This window comes from Myotis lucifugus, unplaced genomic scaffold (assembly GCF_000147115.1).
Source record: "Myotis lucifugus unplaced genomic scaffold, Myoluc2.0 scaffold_62, whole genome shotgun sequence".
Lineage (NCBI taxonomy): Eukaryota > Metazoa > Chordata > Mammalia > Chiroptera > Vespertilionidae > Myotis > Myotis lucifugus.
In genome coordinates this window covers 86,052-104,199 of record NW_005871110.1, presented here as the reverse complement: position 1 = coordinate 104,199, position 18,148 = coordinate 86,052, and the positions used below count along the sequence as shown (strand labels likewise).

The 18,148-nt window shown below is 43.5% G+C and overlaps 1 protein-coding gene across 1 annotated transcript in view; it reads left to right on the top strand.

Moving 5' to 3' along the window:
- Positions 1–18,148, top strand: part of CCDC6 (coiled-coil domain containing 6) — a gene marked incomplete at its 5' end in the record, with an annotated part of 57,488 nt that overhangs the window by 27,588 nt on the left and 11,752 nt on the right. The window contains 4 exons of the mRNA XM_014456712.2: positions 5,547–5,650; positions 7,731–7,891; positions 13,504–13,660; positions 16,401–16,501. Of these exons, the coding sequence (XP_014312198.2) occupies positions 5,547–5,650; positions 7,731–7,891; positions 13,504–13,660; positions 16,401–16,501 (523 nt within the window). The remainder of the gene's footprint in view (positions 1–5,546; positions 5,651–7,730; positions 7,892–13,503; positions 13,661–16,400; positions 16,502–18,148) is intronic.

Below are 18,148 nucleotides of genomic sequence, written 5' to 3'. Positions count from 1 at the left end.
GAAACAGAATTTCCAGAGAATGAGGCCCAGAAAGCAGGATGTTTAAAAAGATTCCCAGGTGAGTCTAATGGGCAGCCAAGGTTGAGAACCACTGACCTAGACCTTGTTTTTAATTCTGAACCAGCCTCGGCTTGATTAATCCAATGGGTACCTCAGGGGCTCTGTGGTCTAGGAACACCTGTCTTAACTCATCTGTAACACAAATTGGCTGCTTGATTTCTTTAAAAAAATTTTTTTGCCAGAAGGTAAGGGTCAGATGTTTTCTAGCCGAGGAGAATAGCCAGTGCTGAGCACAATTCCACCGATCGCCTGAGCAGATGCCAGCTGAGGCCGTGTTTAAGGTTTGCCTTACTTGCCTCTGTCGCTTTAATGTGTGAAGGCTTTGCCAGGGACCAAGGACCATCGGGCATTGTTCTAACCCTTTGTGTCAGTTGCACATGATATGTTTCTATAGCTCCCTCATGGATCTTGTTAGTCACTTCTTTCCTGTGTACAGCAAGTCCTTTATGACCATCGGACCTTGATCATGTTAATGAGATGCCATAGGAACTTAACTCTTGTTTATATCTATTAGCCTGCATTGTTTTGATTAAAGTCACAGAACCAATCAACAACATTGAGTGAGGACTCAATATGTAAAACCTTGATTAGCTCATACGTATTGGCAAAGTAGGATGGAATGAGCTAAGTAAGATCTTTTACTGTCTCTACTAGAAACAAAACTGCCTTAAGCCCACTTGGGCTGCTATACCACAGAACACAGACTGGTTTATAAAGAACAGACACTTATTTCTCACAGTTCTGGAGTCCTGAAGTCTGAGATCAGTGCCAGCTTGATGGTGTTCTAGGGAGGGGCATCTTCAGGGTTGCAGACTGCCTGCTTCTCCTTACGTCCTCACATGAGAGGGAACAGCATGCTGCAAAGTCTCTCTTGACTCTTAGAAAGGTCATTAGAAATCCCATAATGGGGGCCACCCTCATGATAGCAACTAAACCTAATTACCTTCCAGAGGCTCCACCTCCAAACCATCACATTGGGGATTTAGGCTTCAACATGAATTGGGGGCACAAACATTCAGTCCATTGCAAAAACTGGGTTCATTTTTCTGACTTTAATTTAGTTGTTTTCTTAATTTTTGTGCTTTTTATTTTCCCAGATGATTCTGATAAACCTCCACAGTCACCACTCTGGACACCTATGATATGACATAATAAGTTGGTAGGAAATTGGGCTGGACTTTTAATGGCCGTCAGATACTACCTAACCCGGAAGGTTTGGGGAGATTGTTGTGCTAATCCCCATCACCCAGTTGTTTTCTTAGGATTTACCTCTTTCTGTTAAAAAAGAAAAAATCTAGCCAACTATGAATTAGGTTAATGTAGGTCCTAGAGAGTACTCTGCCATTTCTCTTTTTAAACATCAGGTCCACTCCTTATAGCATCCTCATCCTAAGTGCTTTTTACTTACGTTGTCACAATCTGTGTGTCTGAGTTCAGTTTATATGGTAGCCCTTCCACGGGCTTCCCCCTCTCTTTTATTTTTATTTATTTACTTATTTATTTTATCCTCACTTGAGGATGTGTTTTTTTATTGATTCTAGAGAGAAGGAGGGAGGGAGATAAAGCGAAACATCAGTGTGTGAGAAAAATATCTATTGGTTGCCGTCCATATGCACCCTAACTGGTATCGAACCTGCAACCTGGGTTTGTGCCCTGAGTGGGAATTGAACCCACAACCCTCAGATGCTCAGGATGATGCTCTAACCAACTGAGCCACACCAGCCAGGGCCCTCTCTTTATTATCTCGGATTTGTTGTAATAGGCTGCTTTCCAAAATTATTTTTTTTATTAAAAAACTTTTTTGCAATACAGTTGACATACACAGTATATTAGTTTCAGGTGTATAACGTAGTGACTAGACATTTATGTAACTTATGAAGTGATCACCCTGTTAAATCTAGTACCCATCTGACAGCATGCATAGTTATTATAACATTATTGGCTATATTCTCTATGCTGTACTTTGCATCCCTGTGACCGTTTTTCGTAACTGGCAATTTGTACATCTTAATCTCCCCCCCCCCAAATTTGTTTTTCAAGTCAGGTGTTTGGAATATATTTTCTCGTAGAAATGATGATTATATGGTAGTTAGACTAAAACTTTTCAAAGAGGATTGAAAAGGTCCATTAAAACCTTTCAGAATTCTGTGGCTGAGTACCATGGTGAGGCTAACGTTCTCATCCGACATTCTTGCCAAGCATTCCTTCCCCCCGCCTCTCCCTCCGCCCCAGCCAGCGTCATACTTCTCTTTAAATGGGAAAAGGCTACCGGGAGGCAGAAATCCGATAGTGTGGGGAGCCATCTCTCAGCTGCACCCTCTCTTTTTTGCTATTTTGGTGGAGGTCAGTATCTGCCCACTGAGAAGACACAGGCAGGAAGAGCTGTGAATTCAGATGAGTTGGCTAAATTTATACACACTAAGTTTATCCATTAAAGGAGCTCTGTATTTATTTTGGGAACATAATAAGAACCCTTGGTCTGAGGTTAATTAACCTGTAATGAGAAGGAGAGCTACTGAAGAGAAGTAGAGAATCTGGCAGTCCATTGAACTGACTTAATTACAAGGCGGCCTTTCAAATGAGTATGTTTACGAATCAGCTATATCCATCGATGCTCCCCGAAAAAGCAGGCAGAAGGGGCTTGGGTTAGCCTGAGAATTTGATGTGTGGCGATAGATGAGCGGATGCCAATTGCATGAACACTGAATAAAAAAAGCAACGGGATATTCTTAGGAAGGGAATAGGGGAGCGCATTACAGATAGAGACCAGCATAGTGAGAGCAATGCCACTGGGCTGCTGTCGTGATTCAAGCACAAATTTCTGACTTACCCTGTAAACTTAGCATATACTAGTACTCTCCCAGATTTGAGGGTTGTTCGAGATACGGACAATGTCAGAAGCACCTGAAATCTTCTGCCTGAATTGGCAGAACTGGTGGTGTCTGTATTCGGCTCTAAATGGGTAGGTTGTGGAAATAAATGAGCAGGAGATGGAAGGTCAAGTCTGATAAAGAATTTAATGGGCAGTTCATTGTAATCATAAATAATACCATTCCCTCTACCGTCTCTGCCCCTTAATGTCCATCCGAACTCCCCAGAGATGCTGAAAAGTTGAGAGATTTTTAAAGCTGAAAAAACAAGTCCGGAAACCCTGCTCTTTGGGGGCTAAATAATACGGACTCCTATAGCGCTGCCAGCCCGTGTAATGAAACACCCAAGTCTAGGCTGCTGAGCTGGGGCCTCCTGTGTGGCCTACTTCATGGGAATAAATTAGGAGAGCCAGTTGGTAAAGCAGTCCCAAGTTTCACCCCCAGGAAGCCTCGGTTTGCTGAAGCGGGCAGTAAACTGATAGCTGGTGCCCGAAGAAGCTGAGATTCATGTCCATTTTCAACCCGTTTGTCCTGCTCTCTTCTCTGTGTCCTCATACTCTCAGACTCAGGAAGCTGCTCTTTACCCTGCTACTCCCAAGAATTCTTGGCAAAGGAGGTAGGCTCCCAACCCACAGCATCATTTACCCCAAATCCTACTTTCTCCTTAAGATCCTGTGTTCCTTCAGCTCTGAAATGAAATGGGGGATTTCGATGATTTGTCTCACTGCTTCTACCTCTGAGCCAGCCCAGCCTGAAGACAGCGGCCGTCTTGAGACTGACACTGATGGAGAATGATAGAATGGGTAGCTTTGATAGGGCCCTCAGGAACCATGTAGGCCCACCTTCTCATTTCACAGATGGGGACGTTGAGGCTCACAGCGGGTGAGTACCTGCTAGAGCCACACGTCTAGTAAGTTATCCATAGGCAAAGACAGCTTTGGATGTTCAGAGTTACTGGTTAGCACTGTGCATGATTACTCCAAAATGAAACGTAACTGGACGTAAGTTTCCCTACTACAAAATGATGCCTGCCTTGAGTTTTTTCTTGCCTGCCAAGTACTCGCTATAATGCTTTTAGTCAAACACAGGAACAGGGTCCTTCACAGGCAAATGCCTTAGAATGTTGTTTCTTTAAAAAATGGCCGTGAATCATACTTCAAAGCTTGGCCAAAAATGTGGTTAGTACAGACTCTCACTAAGTTGTATAGGAGTTCTCTGCGGCTTTCCAGGTCTTTCCTCATTGCTTCAGGTAGGAACTGTTTAACATTCTGAGGAGCATGCGTGCATGAGCCTATTCCCAGCTTCGCAGCACAAAATGCGTCTGACTGACTCTGACATCCCACCACCCTTTCTTTACTCCGCTCGTGCAAAGAAAATAATCCTGAAGCTGTATTTTCAGTTGACTCTGTGACCCAGGCGCATTTACCTGTTGGATAAAGTCTACTTTGGTTACTTTAAGAGATTACATTTTGTACATGGTGTTGGTCTCACTTTATTGCATATGCAGGGATCTTTGATCAGTAGGAGCTTGCCTCTGTGACCTCCTAAGGAAATGTGAAATCTGCCACTGTGGTGTTTTTGCAGCTGTGCAATCACAAATAATTTGTTGACTCGGTGATGGAAAAGGTGAATTGGGTTTGGTTGCAGGGACAGCATAGGGGCAGTCACATAGCCTTTCTCTCTTTTTAAAGAAACTTCCTGTTAAAATTATTTAATATCTCAAATACATAGACAAGTACAAAAATATGATGCAGCACATTCCCTCTACCTGTCCTTGTGAAGTCTACTGATCATTGCATTTTCTAGCCCTCTCACTAGCCTTTTTCTTCATATCCTTTTCACCCTCTACCAAATATGTAATTTATTTGTTTCATTTACTATCTTGACGCCTTTAAAATGTAAATTCACAAAGGCAGACATTTCTGACTTCTGGGTTCCCTGCTACTTCCTTATTAACCAGTGTCTGGCGTGGATGTCAATATTTTCATATTTCTCAATATTGATTGGTTAAGTGAATTTTCCCCAGTTTGCTTCTTTCTATGAAGTAGAATAGTTTGGGGTTCCCTCCACAACTTCATACCTTTCCTCAAATCAAAGTTCCCTTCTTTCCTACCTCCCCGGAGGTAACCAGTACTGTGAATTTGGTGTTTATAATTTTGTGCTTATTTTTATATCTTGGGACATATTTATGTGCACCCATTGAAAAATATGGATGTTTGAGGTATTCATATAAATGTTGGTGTAATCTTTAATGTTGAACTACATGCAGGACTGGGGGGCAGAATGGGGGTACAAACATTCAGGTAGGTCCTGGTATGACTAGTAAGCAGAACTCCCCACAAACTCTCTTAAAGGAAGATTTCCCATGTGCCTTGAATAAATGCTGAAACAAGTGATGTACCAGACAGCAATTACGCTGTAACATCAAAGAATGAACCTGTCTTGGTTTTCTCAAGAGTGTAAGAACTAGATGCATTTAACGTGTCTGTGCTAGAAAATTGGCCATTTCTTTGCAGTTTCTCCAAGTAAAGGGGTCATAATGGTCCAATCAAGAAATCTAATTATCAAAGTTTAAGTGGCCTGCTATTCTCAGTAAAACTCTTTTCCTTCCTCTAGTTGAGACGAGAGAAGATTGACCTTGAAAATACTTTGGAGCAAGAACAAGAAGCACTAGTTAATCGTCTCTGGAAAAGAATGGATAAACTTGAAGCTGAAAAGCGGTTTGTTCAGTCTTACTGTTTAATACGGGATTGCGTATGTGGCCAGGGTGCTGTTCTGGGTGTGACTGAAGAATAACAATGGGACCTTTAATTCCATGGTTGATGCACGTCATTTAATTTGTCAAATGAAAAACATGTTGAAAGCTTCCTGACTTCTTTTCATGTTGGTCACCTCTTTACACTTAGCTTGCACTGGCCCAGTAGAATTTCTTTCCATTTGGTGTCAGAGGCTATGAAGAAATTAGTCAAGGTGCTATTGTTCACCTTTAAATTGTTCTGAAGGATGGCTATAGTTTCAGCTTTTTTACTTGATTGATCTGGCTTCCCCAGTTCTTTTCTAAACTGCATAGCATATGTACTACATTCCTGCAGTTATTATATATTTATAAAATGTACTTTGTTAGGAAGACTGAGATTTTGATAGAAAAATTACCATGTAATTGTCTTAAAACTCGCTGCAAAGAAATGCTCGTACATATTTAAGGTTAGCATTCTTTGCGTTAAATGTATGTACATGGATGTGAAATGTCATTCAACGGCAAACATTTCTTGAACCCTCTGGGCAAGGTACTGTCAGGCCCTTATTTCTAAGTGCTGCAGACTTTGGGTGGCTGGAGCTTGAAGAATAGCAAGGAGTTCTGTCTGTATGAGGGATGTAAGGATGGGTGTAGAAAGGGAGTTTCTTGAAAACGTTCATTAATCCACCTTATGAGGACCTTTGTTTGCTAACCAGAGTCCTTTTGCCATAAATATTGTGTTTGGACGAATCCATAAATCATTCTGAGTTCATCTCAAGATTTGCAAAATAGAAACATACCACAGGCTTTAAGAAAAGTGCAAGTAGAGGCACTGTATATCTACAGGGAAATATTCAAGATGTAGCTGAACCAGCTGCGTCTTGCATTATTGTAGCTGTACTAATAGTTGGAATTAGGAAAAATTATTTAACATAATAAATGTAGGGACCATTACAACATTTAACATAATGGGTTGCTCAGCTAGAGCCGTTGAGCAAACTCAAAGGTAAAAGTTAAAAACAAAACAGAACCAAAACCCCCCAGCAACCTATAAAAGGGGACATGGAGGTCTGTTGCCATTCAGTCTTCCTTTGCAGAACACAATCAGTACCAAATTATTGCAGATTATTGGGTTGAGCAATCTGGAATTGACATTTTATAAGTCAAAAGCTGTTGAATATAACAAATACGCATTTTATGTGCTTAACAGTAATTAGTGGGGAAGGTGGAACTGCCAATTATTAACCTAATAATTTTTGTTTTGTTTTGCTTTTAACTTTTTGCCTTAGCTATGGCCAGAAGCCAAGGGCCTCTCATCAGTTTGCCATGCCCTCAGCTTGGTTTTCAGCAGGGAATTTTATACGTTGAGTCTCTTTTTTAAAAAAAATATATTTTATTGATTTTTTTACAGAGAGGAAGGGAGAGGGATAGAGAGTTAGAAACATTGATGAGAGAGAAACATCAATCAGCTGCCTCCTGCACACTCCCTAATGGGGATGTGCCTGCAACCAAGGTACATGCCCTTGACCGGAATCAAACCTGGGACCCTTGAGTCCACAGGCCGACGCTCTATCCTCTGAGCCAAATCGGTTAGGGCTATACGTTGAGTCTCTTATGTTATGCCACCATCCACAGAGATTGATAGTGCACAGTTCATAAACCTTCAGCTTTGAGAGAGTGACGTTCCGTTAGTATCTCCATGTCCTCAACCAGCATGTCAAACATTTAGTGAGTAGATAACTCTGGAGCCTTCTGTATGCCAGACATACTACTTAGAACCAAATGTTAGAGATTTTTTTTTTAGGAATGCTTAATTACCAGTGGCAACTTAAAGGAAGGAAAAGGAGGGTGGGTCCTTCAGCTCTGCCCTTGGACCCGAATACCAGGTCAGGGTGACCAGAAGCTCATGTGAAATGGGCAGAGGAGATCAGCAACCCTGTGAATTGGTTCTGCAATTCATTCATTACAGGAGGTTGCTATTAAAACAAGCCCTCTGGCTAGTATGTTTTGTCTTTCCAAGGCAAACAGTTTTTCATTGTTGGATTTTTTTCTTTTCCATAAAGAATCCTGCAGGAGAAATTAGACCAGCCAGTCTCAGCTCCCCCATCACCTAGAGACATCTCCATGGAGATCGACTCTCCAGAAAACATGATGCGCCACATCCGGTTTTTAAAGAATGAAGTGGAGAGGCTGAAGAAGCAGCTGAGGGCCGCTCAGTTACAGCGTACGTAGCCTCTGGTTTCCCTGTATTCTATCTGCAGAATTAATCCACTTACCAAGTACCAAGGGTTTTACTGACATTTACTGTTTGATTTGTGTTAATCAAATTCGTAATGTATTTCATTACCAATACATGTTTATCCTGTCATCTTGGAATACATTATTTTTTAAAAATTATTGTAGTAGGGCCAGGCACCTAGTTTAGAATTCTTCTAAAAAATAATTCAAATAATTTCAGGGTAATATTTTTAACCTTCTCCCCTGCGTCCATCTCTAGGATTGCAAGAGACCTCAATATATTTGGGGGGCAGAGATTAGGGTGTTTATCTTCCTTACTGCTAAATTTTAGCCATAGCTAACATTTGTTCATGGTACTTGAATAAGTGCTTTTGAAATTTATATTTATTATTTTGGAAAAGGTCGGAGTGTTGAGTTGGAAGTCAAAGGAACTAAATTTCTGAATACTTGATGAGATCATTGTGCATTTGTGTGGGTCTCTGCTATTTCTGCTTTTAGGTTGTTCCAATTTATTTGTTCAGATAGGCAATGTAGTGAAAGGTATGCAGGGGAAAATAAGTCTCTCATTTCTGATCCCCAACCACCCAATTCTGACAATTACCCATTTAAAAAGACTTTTTAAAAGAGATGTTTTTACTGATTTCAGAGAGAGGGAGAGAGAGAGAGATGAACATCAATAATGACAGAGAATCATCAGTTGGCTGCCTCCTGCACACCCACTACTAGGGATAGAGCCTACAACTCGGGCATGTGCCCTGACCGGGAATCTAACCGTGACCTCCTGGTTCATGGGTTGATGCTCAGCCACTGAGCCACACCAGCTGGGTGCAATTACCCATTTTTTTAGATTTTTTCAGGTATATATGTTTGTATAAACTTTTAAAATACAAATAGTAGTACAATGAATATACTCTTTTGCATCTTTCTATTTTACCCTTTTTGCTGGTGATGCCGTAACTGCAATGAACGTCTGTACACACATTTGATTACTGTTCAAGAACACCTCCAGGGTAAATTATTTGGTTATACCACATTTTATTTAGCCAGGCCCATACCAATAGACCCTTTTTGCTGGTGATGCCGTAACTGCAATGAACGTCTGTACACACATTTGATTACTGTTCAAGAACACCTCCAGGGTAAATTTCAGTGATTTCATCTTTGTTTTCTTTTCTAAAATTCATTGTAAGCTCTTATTCAGTCTGGGATGGTGCATCAAGAACTTTAAAAAACACAATGTGCTAGTTTCCTATTGCTGCTGTAACAAAAGACCACACACTTAGTAGCTTAGAACAGCACCATTTATTATACAGGAGTGGGCAAAAGTAGGTTTACAGTTGTGAGCACACAAAACAAAAGTTTATTCTTGTATTATTTGTTAGTCATTGCATCATTTTCCATACAGACAACTGTAAACCTACTTTTGCCGATGCCTATATTATAGTTCTGGGGTCTGAAGCTCAGAAGAGGTCTCACTGGGCTAAAGTCAGGGTGTCAGCAGGAAAAGGCTTAGAGGGAGAATCCATTCCTTTGCTTTTTCCAGCTGGATGCCTGCAGGCTCTGGCTCATGGCCCCTTAGTTCCATTGGCTTCACTTCCACCTCTGCTTCCGTTGTCACACCTCCTTTTCACTCTGACTCTGCCTCCCCTTATAACAGTGGTTCTCAACCTTTTGGCCCTTTAAATACAGTTCCTCATGTTGTGACCCAACCATAAAATTATTTTCGTTGCTACTTCATAACTGTAATGTTGCTACTGTTATGAATCGTAATGTAAATATCTGATATGCAGGATGGTCTTAGGCGACCCCTGTGAAAGGGTCGTTCGACTGCCAAAGGGGTCGAGACCCACAGGGTGAGAACCGCTGCCTTATAAGGACCTTGTTGAGCCCAGCCAGATAATCCAGGACAAATTCCCATGTCAAAGTTTTTAACTTAATAACATCTGCAAAGTCCCTTTTGCCACGTAAGGTCACATATTCCCAGGCTTTAGCAGTTAGGATTTGGATATCTTTGGGAGTTCGTTATTCTGTCTAACTCGATACAGGTCTCTAGCCTTCCTCTAGGAGTAGAGCCTGGCTCTCTGTTTTTTTAATGTAGGTAATGCTGACATATACTCTGGGTTGAGAACCACTAAATACATTTCATGAAAACAAGTCAAGGAGTTCTCAAATATTAGTTATTTTAGGATGTTTTTTGAGTTGTTGGTGTGTTGGGCACACAGTGTCCTTTAGCACCTTTCTGAATTCTTTCCAGTGCCATCAGCTTGCATTTTTCTTTCTCATGTATACTTGCCTTGTGTCCCAGACAACATTTTTAGAAGAAATTTGGGAAGAATTTTTCATTCCCATTACCTCCCTCTTACTGCACTATTTGGTCTTTGAAGAGACTGCAGATACCACCAGAGGCACCCATCAGTGTGAGGACAGAGAAAGCCGAACCGAACAGCCGCAAGTGGCCCTCAGCCGCTCACAAGTGGTTTGGGTTGGGTTTAGAGGATGAGTTAATAACTTTTCCTCATCCATCTACCTCACTCATCCTTATCCTCCAAGTCCAATTGATCTGAACTTGAAGCTCTCTCCTGTGGTTCTCAACTGTGGTTGAACATTGGAATCCTGGGGAGTTTTTAATAGACCAGTGGAGAGTCCTCTTCCTCAAGGTTCTGATTTCATTGATTTGGGTGGGGTCTGGGCATTGGTATTTTCTAACCATAAACTTGAAAGTGAAGGCAGACTGTGAAGGTCACCTTTGGATTATGTGGAAACCACCTCTTTGGACTCTGACTAGAAGTCACTCTCAGTTGACTATCTTGGACTAGATATTGCAAGGTGGTTGAAGATAGGGGGCGCATGAACTGTGGCCCCTATGTCTTAGGGAGCTCTGCGTGAAGGAAGGTAAGAGCTGACTTCTGGAAGTCTAGTCTCTTGAAATCAGGTGTGGCGGTGTGCCAGCAGAGGGCACCCAAGGAATGACTTCTCTCTGTGCCTGGGTCAGTAACACCCAGAAGTTTTGGACCTGGTTGGTGTCTTCTCTATGCCTCTGGCTTCCCTGCGTTTTTGTTAGTTTGTTTTAAGTAATAGTTTACTGATTTTTAGCAAGGGAAAGGGAGAGAGAAACATCAATGTGAGGCTGTGACAGCAAATGGCTGCCTTCTGCATGCACAATACCAGGGATCAAGCCCACAACCCAGGTATGTGCCCTGACCGAGAATCGAACCTGCAACCTTCTGGTGCACTGGACAACACCCAACCAACTGAGCCACACTGGCTAACGCTGGCCTGTTAACTGCTGAACAGCCAGGAAGGCTTCCAGCCATCATTCCTGCTGACCGGCTTTCTTGTCTGTAGATTATTGTTAAGGATTCCCCCTGCTGATTTCCCCAGATGTGAAAGGATTGCCGTTTCCTTTGAAAAACTGTTTCCTCTTAACTGATTATTCTTGAAGTCTCATCAACCCTCAGTTCTGCGAAGCTTTCTTTCCTATTTATGGAAAAGAAAGGCAACTTGCTCTGACAGCGCCCTTCTGGTTCTGGAAACAATAAGTACTTCAAGGGGCCAATCTAATGTTTCCTGGAGCGCTGCTGAGAAACGCTGCGCCCGGGCATATTTGGGATGGAGTAATTTAAATCGTGTATATTAAAAGTGTGCTTTGTAAATATTTTCCCAGCATGCCTTCAATTAAAGGGACTTTTGCAACTGGATGAAGCAGCAGGGTTTTGATTATATTGAGAACAACGGAGGGATCTAGTGTTTAGTGTACATAATAGTGTTCATTAATTTTGGTGTTTTTATTTAAATTTCTAAAATAAGGATGTTCTGTAATGATGATGTCTTAAAAGTCATGGGATATTTATCCTCAAAAGTCATTATTTGCTAAAGCACCAGACCTTCCTAGAGTTGCTTAAAACTGAAACTAATTCGATGGACTTGGGAGTTGAAATAGGGTCTGTTTGTGGCAGAGAAATGGCCAGTGTGGCATTCAGCTCCTTCCTTCTTAAGTTTGGAACGGGCTGAAACTATGGAGCAAAACCTGTAGAACTCTCTCAGACGTGATCATGGCCACTTTGACTGGGTAGCTATTTTTCAGAATAGAGAAGTAGATATTACCCTCCCCCCCCCCTTTTTGAGGTTTTACTTTTTCCAAACTCATGGCTAAGACAGGGAAAAGGAAGAAGCAGGAAGATGGGTAGACACTGAGTTTTGTGTAAGGTTATTTTGGTTCCTTAGTAACAACAGATTCTGTCTGAGGTAAACCAGAAAAAGATTGGGGAGGTCATGTGATGCCATTTATTGGAATGTGCCAGAATGCTGCCCAGAATAACCTCACAATGATGGGGCTTGCGAACCAGGGACTCCGCAGAAAGAGATTCTAGAGCAGCCATGGGCAAACTACGGCCCGAGGGCCGGATCCGGCCCGTTTGAAATGAATAAAACTAAAAAAAAAAAAAAGACCGTACCCTTTTATGTAATGATGTTTATTTTGAATTTATATTAGTTCACACAAACACTCCATCCATGCTTTTGTTCCGGCCCTCCGGTCCAGTTTAAGAACCCATTGTGGCCCTTGAGTCAAAAAGTTTGCCCACCCCTGTCCTAGAGCCTCGTGAAGGTGTCCGTTCTGCATTTCAGGAATCTGGGAGAGAGAATCCCACTAGGTCCAGTGTCTACCTCGGGGCTAGACAGCTCTGGCTGGGAGATGGATGCTGGAGTGGAGACCTCAACAGATAGGGGTGGGCAGCAGTAGGTTTACAGTTGTAATACAAGTAAATAATACAGTAATTGCTAACTGCTAACTCAAGAATAAACTGTTTCACATGCCCACCACTGTGAACCTACGTTTGCCCACCCCTGTATGGCCAGCTCCTCAGGAAGGGGTATTTGTCATAACCAAGGTGCCATCCCAAGAGCCAGGCTGCGTGCAGGTCTTTACCTGCTCTCTGACTCGGGAAGGCTGTGAGTGAGTCACACACACACACACACAATCAAAATTAATCTTATTTGAAACATGAAAGTTGTTTACTATGTCAATTTCTATTTTTTAAAAGGGAATTATAACCGTTGCCCAGCATATGTAGCTCACTGGCTCTCAGTGCGCCTCCACCGCAGTGCGCCGTGGGTGTGCTGACAGTGTGAAGGCTCCGTGGGTGACTTGCCACACTGTGTCTGGAGTTGAGGGGCAGCAGAAATGGTGCCCAGAGGGCAGCCCGTGGGCTGGTTCTGTTTCCCTGATGGAGCCCCCACCCCTTGGAGCTCCAGGAATGCAGGAAGCTCTGGGAGCTGCTAAGTCCAGACTTAGCTGCACTCCACCATTTCCTCCTCCACCTCAGGCCCCTTAGAAGGCAAGGAAGTGGGGGTGAAGATGCCTAAACTCCCAACACTGCTTTTTGTATTTTTGTCTAAATGCAGATCATCGGTAAACGTTGGTACTTGGGGTAAACTTTAAATCCAGATTTAAAGTCTGAGAGAGCGAGGACTCCTGGCTTAAGACAGTTCTCGTCTATAGCCTAGGAGCTGGACTGCCGGGGTCTTGGTCAAGGTTTATGTGTGAGTGAGTGAGGTCGTGCACGGGCCACGTTTTCATTGAGAACTCTGGCTTTTCAGACTCAGAGAAGATGGCGCAGTATCTGGAGGAGGAGCGTCACATGAGGGAAGAGAACCTGCGGCTGCAGAGGAAGCTGCAGAGGGAGATGGAGAGGAGAGAAGCCCTCTGTCGACAGCTCTCCGAGAGCGAGTCCAGCTTGGAAATGGATGACGAAAGGTGTGCACTGGTCTTATGAGCCTTGCTTATTTGTTTGTTTGTTTTTGGTTTATTTTAACAAAGGCTCTAAAAGGTCTCTGTTCACATCCTGTTAGATGTGGAAGGGGATGGCTCTAACATTTATTTGGTGTGATGATGAACACCACTGCATCAAAGTAGATGCTGAGAATGGGGGACATGAAGTGACCATTTTCCTTAAACCCCAAAAGATAGGTGGGGAAATGTCCTTCCCAGAATTATTTGGTAGGGGGAGCAGTGGAGGGTTATGTGTAGAGAGGCTAGTTCACATGTGTTGGTGAACGGGTCTAATCCTGGGTTATGTCTGTATAAAGCCTGGGAGCACTTGAAGCCGTAGATGTAGGTAAGCGAGCCCTGGTACAGCCCAAGGAAACGTACTCACAGGGTGAAAGAATCAGCAGGAGACAGGAGGTTGTTGAAAGCCAGAGGCCTTGTCTTACCATTCTTGGTAACTTTTGAGCCTTTCTGCAGTTATTTTAAAAAAATAACGCACTGCATTTATCTGCTGAAGAGTATCATCAAGCCCCCCGATTGTCCCACTGAGAAATGGGCTGAAATAAGAGTCAACCTTTGGTTAACCAGAGAAAGTGGTATCAGCATTTCTCCCTCATCCAGACTTTCCTCTTTCGCCCCGCTACCTCCTCCTTCCCCTTTCCGCCCCCAACTCTGGGAGTAAGGTGACTGTGAAGATAAGCAGCACTTTCACCTTAGAAAAACTGCTTAGTCAGCAGCGAAACCCAGCAGTTGGGGAATTAGCCTGCCTCAGAACCGGATCATTTCTGCACGGAGATTTCCTGTTCTGGATCAGGGGTGCCCCGGCCTTACTTGGTCGGTATCGCAGTGTGAGAGGTGAGACCGAGCCTCCTCCGGGCCCCTCCACAGGCCGAGGAGCCCGTGTCTGAGACCAGGGTCTGCTAGTGCTGGGGATGTCAGAACACGCTGCTTGAGAGCATGTGGGCAGTGTTTATAGAGCAGCACTCTGCTTTTGTTTCTGCTACTGACTAGATCCAGGGCGCTAACAAGGCTTCGGGCCAAATTGCTGTGGACAGTGGTATTGTCATTTCAAGAAAAGTTTGAGATTTTTTTCTGTAGTGAAGGTCTATAATTTTATAATTTAAAAAAAGTATAAAAACAGAGTAATGGGGCATCCTAATTAAAGAATCGATGTATATGCTTCCTCGTGTGAATAGAATAAAGAGTATTCGGTCTCAAAAGTTTATATAAAACTATTCTTACCTCTGAATTTCATTGATTTCTTTCTGACAGTGTCCCATTCTCTCTGAAATTCTTATCCTCTGAAAACCATTGGGATTAAAAACACATCAGCCCTATCAACTACTTTATTAACTACTTTGAGGCACTGAGCAGATTGTCTGTTCGCACACACGGGACCCTGTGCTTGATCTTGAGCCAGAGGCGCTCTGGAATTTCCTCCAACTATGCTGACACGACTAAAGCTCCTTCAGGCTCCAGATGAACATTTTTTCCCAGAACTGGTATCCACGCCAGAAGATTTGCTTTATCTTTTGCACGTCAGAGTATTTCAGGCAGAGTACAGCTTCCTAATAAAGACATCATCTCCTTTCCCTACCGGGAATGATGATACCACATTTGGGAGGAAAAAAAAAATAGACACTTGAGGCATCTACAAGTGTGTTTATTCCTCAAAAACCAAGAAGCTGTCTTAGCTGCTGGCTGGATGGTAGCATACAAGAAGCCTGTGCCTCCGTGGGGGCTGCTCTACAGAGCAGAGAAGAGTCAATGGTGGGTGTCTAGGTGAGAGGTGTATGTCAGATTCAGCAGCATGGCTTTGTTCCTGTCGAGTAAGCCAGTGTAGCAATGACAGGGCTAAAGTTCCGCTCGTGAACTGATTGAGTATCAGGGCTGAGATCTTGCCCGGGACACAGACCCCAGCCCGTTCCTTCCTTTGGCCACAAGGCCTGTGGAAGATAACTTACTAGGACATCTCTCACACAGTAATTTCTCCTCATCAGCACTCTATCACATCCTAACGTGTGACTTTGTTAATTAAGGAAGGCTTGCCTTGTACAGGATCACATTTGGTTCCAGAAAGATGTAAAGAGTATCTTTTATTTTCTTTTAATATATTTTATTGATTTTTTACAGAGAGGAAGGGAGAGAGATAGAGAGCCAGAAACATCGATGAGAGAGAAACATCGATCAGCTGCCTCCTGCACATCTCCTACTGGGGATGTGCCCGCAACCCAGGTACATGCCCTTGACCGGAATCGAACCTGGGACCTTTCAGTCCGCAAGCCGATGCTCCATCCACTGAGCCAAACCGGTTTCGGCAAGAAAGATGTATCTTTAAGCTTTAATTTGATCACACAGACCCCAGAGGGCTTGTTAGGTTTGTTTCAAAGAACAGTTTAAATGTGGCCATTAAAACACGGACGTCTCTGTAATTCTTGCGACAGTAGAGGTGGAGTCTCGATAGCTGCTGTGTGATGGAGAGAAGCCCGGCCTCTCTCTTGTGTCCCTAGGTCCCCATGCTGAGCTGGGAGCTCCAGATTCCCCAACCCACGCCCTGGGGAGAGGTTTGCTGAGCAGTGACTCGCAAGAGCCCCTGTTAATAGGTGTCTCCTAGCTATAGCATCGCTCTCTACACACTGGGATGTGAACCCCAAGCATTTGCTCATCAGAGCTCTCTTAAGAACTGTTGACATGCAGGCGGTGCTGATCATCTCCCCCTTCCTCTTAGGTGTTTTAATGAGATGTCTGCACAAGGACTAAGACCTCGCACTGTGTCCAGCCCGATCCCTTACACTCCTTCTCCAAGCTCAAGCAGGCCCATCTCCCCGGGTGAGTACCTGTGCTCGCTGCTTCTGGGACTGATTTCTGGTGCGTTACTAGGCATCCCTGAATGTGTTCCCTTTTATCAGATAAAAGTCTTGTAAACACAGAGAGAGAGGGTGGTCATGTGTTTTTGGAAACATAAAAACAAATCACTATCAAGACTGAGTCTTAGCTTGTAGTTTTTTTTTTAAATCCTCACCCGAGCATATTTTTTCCATTGATTTTCAGAGAGAGAGTGGAAAGGAAGGAGGAGAGATAAACATCTATTGGTTGCCTCCTGCATATACCCCTGTGGGAGGGGCAGGCATGTGTCCTTGACCAGAAATTGAACCTGCAACTCTTTGGTCTGCAGGCTGATGCTCTAACCACTGAGAAAACCAGCCAGCGGCCAGGGTTTAGCTTGTAATTTTTAAGTATAAATGTTATAGTGGGAACTGGTGTTTCTCTCTCTCTTTTTTTTTAATCTAAAAGGAATTTAACTCCCCAAACTGTTTTTAAAAGACTATCTTTGACTGCGATTTTAAATACTGATGCATTGACAAAACCGTGGGTAGATTTTTAAGATGCATCATAGCACATCCCCCCCTTTTTTTTAAAAGTAGGTTTAAGATTTATTAACTCACTAGCATGGGAACTAATAAGATGGTGATGCTGCTTCAAAGAACACTTTGAGGACCTGGGTATTTATAAATATATATAAGGACGGTGAAAATAGCACATATTTTATGACTTCTTCATTATGTTCTATCTACATTATCTAATTTTTATTCGCCAAAGAGTTAACCTAGGCACCGTTTTTCCCATGTTAAAACATGGCCAGAAAGTGGTGGGGAAGGGCGTGTCTTGTTGCAAAGCCTGTGTTCGGTGTTTATTGATTTCAGAGAGAGGAAGGGAGAGGGCTAGACAGATAGAAACATCGATGAGAGGGAAGCACGGATCAGCTGCTTCCTGCACACCTCCCACTGGGTTCTTTGAGAGCTATTTTCAGTGGATCGTGAGTGGGACTCGGCCCTCGTCCCAGGCCATGCAGAAGGAGCTGGCTTTGCTCTTCAGAAGCTTCTCCCTCAAAGGTGTGCTTGTCTTCATCTGACCCCGAAAACTCTCTCCGGGCTCTCCGGCTCCAGGCCCAGCACAGCATGGGGCTCTCAGGCTGGGAGGGCAGAACAAGGAAGCAGCGGGGCCAGGCCAGTTGGCTGGCGAGTGGAGGGGAGGAAGGAATGAAAAGGTAGCAGCCAAAGGTCGAGTCTTGTGATTGACGTGAAGAGACTGAATTTCTTGTGCTTGCTGCTAAACAGATTTTAAACAGGTGGGGGGAAAGTGTGTGTGTGTGTGTGTGTGTGTGTGTGTAGTGCAGGGAGTGGAGAAGGAGTGACTGTTTGGAAGGGGAATGGCAGTAAAGGTCTTCTGGTTTGGGAAAGTAAACGAGCCTCGTGTTAGGGTGAGGTCTCCTATTGTCTGTTCTTCAGGTTGGTAAAGGGGAGATGCTGCAGCAACGCAGGTAGCCAGAGGGAAAGCGCGAGGTAGGAATGGCTTGGTTTTGCGAGTGTAGGACCCAGCCCAGCTCTGTGACGCTGTGGTTTGTTCGTTTTTAAGAGGTGAAATCAAAAGTCCTACAACCAAGGGTGGCTGTGGTGGTGCGCTCACAAATGTCCA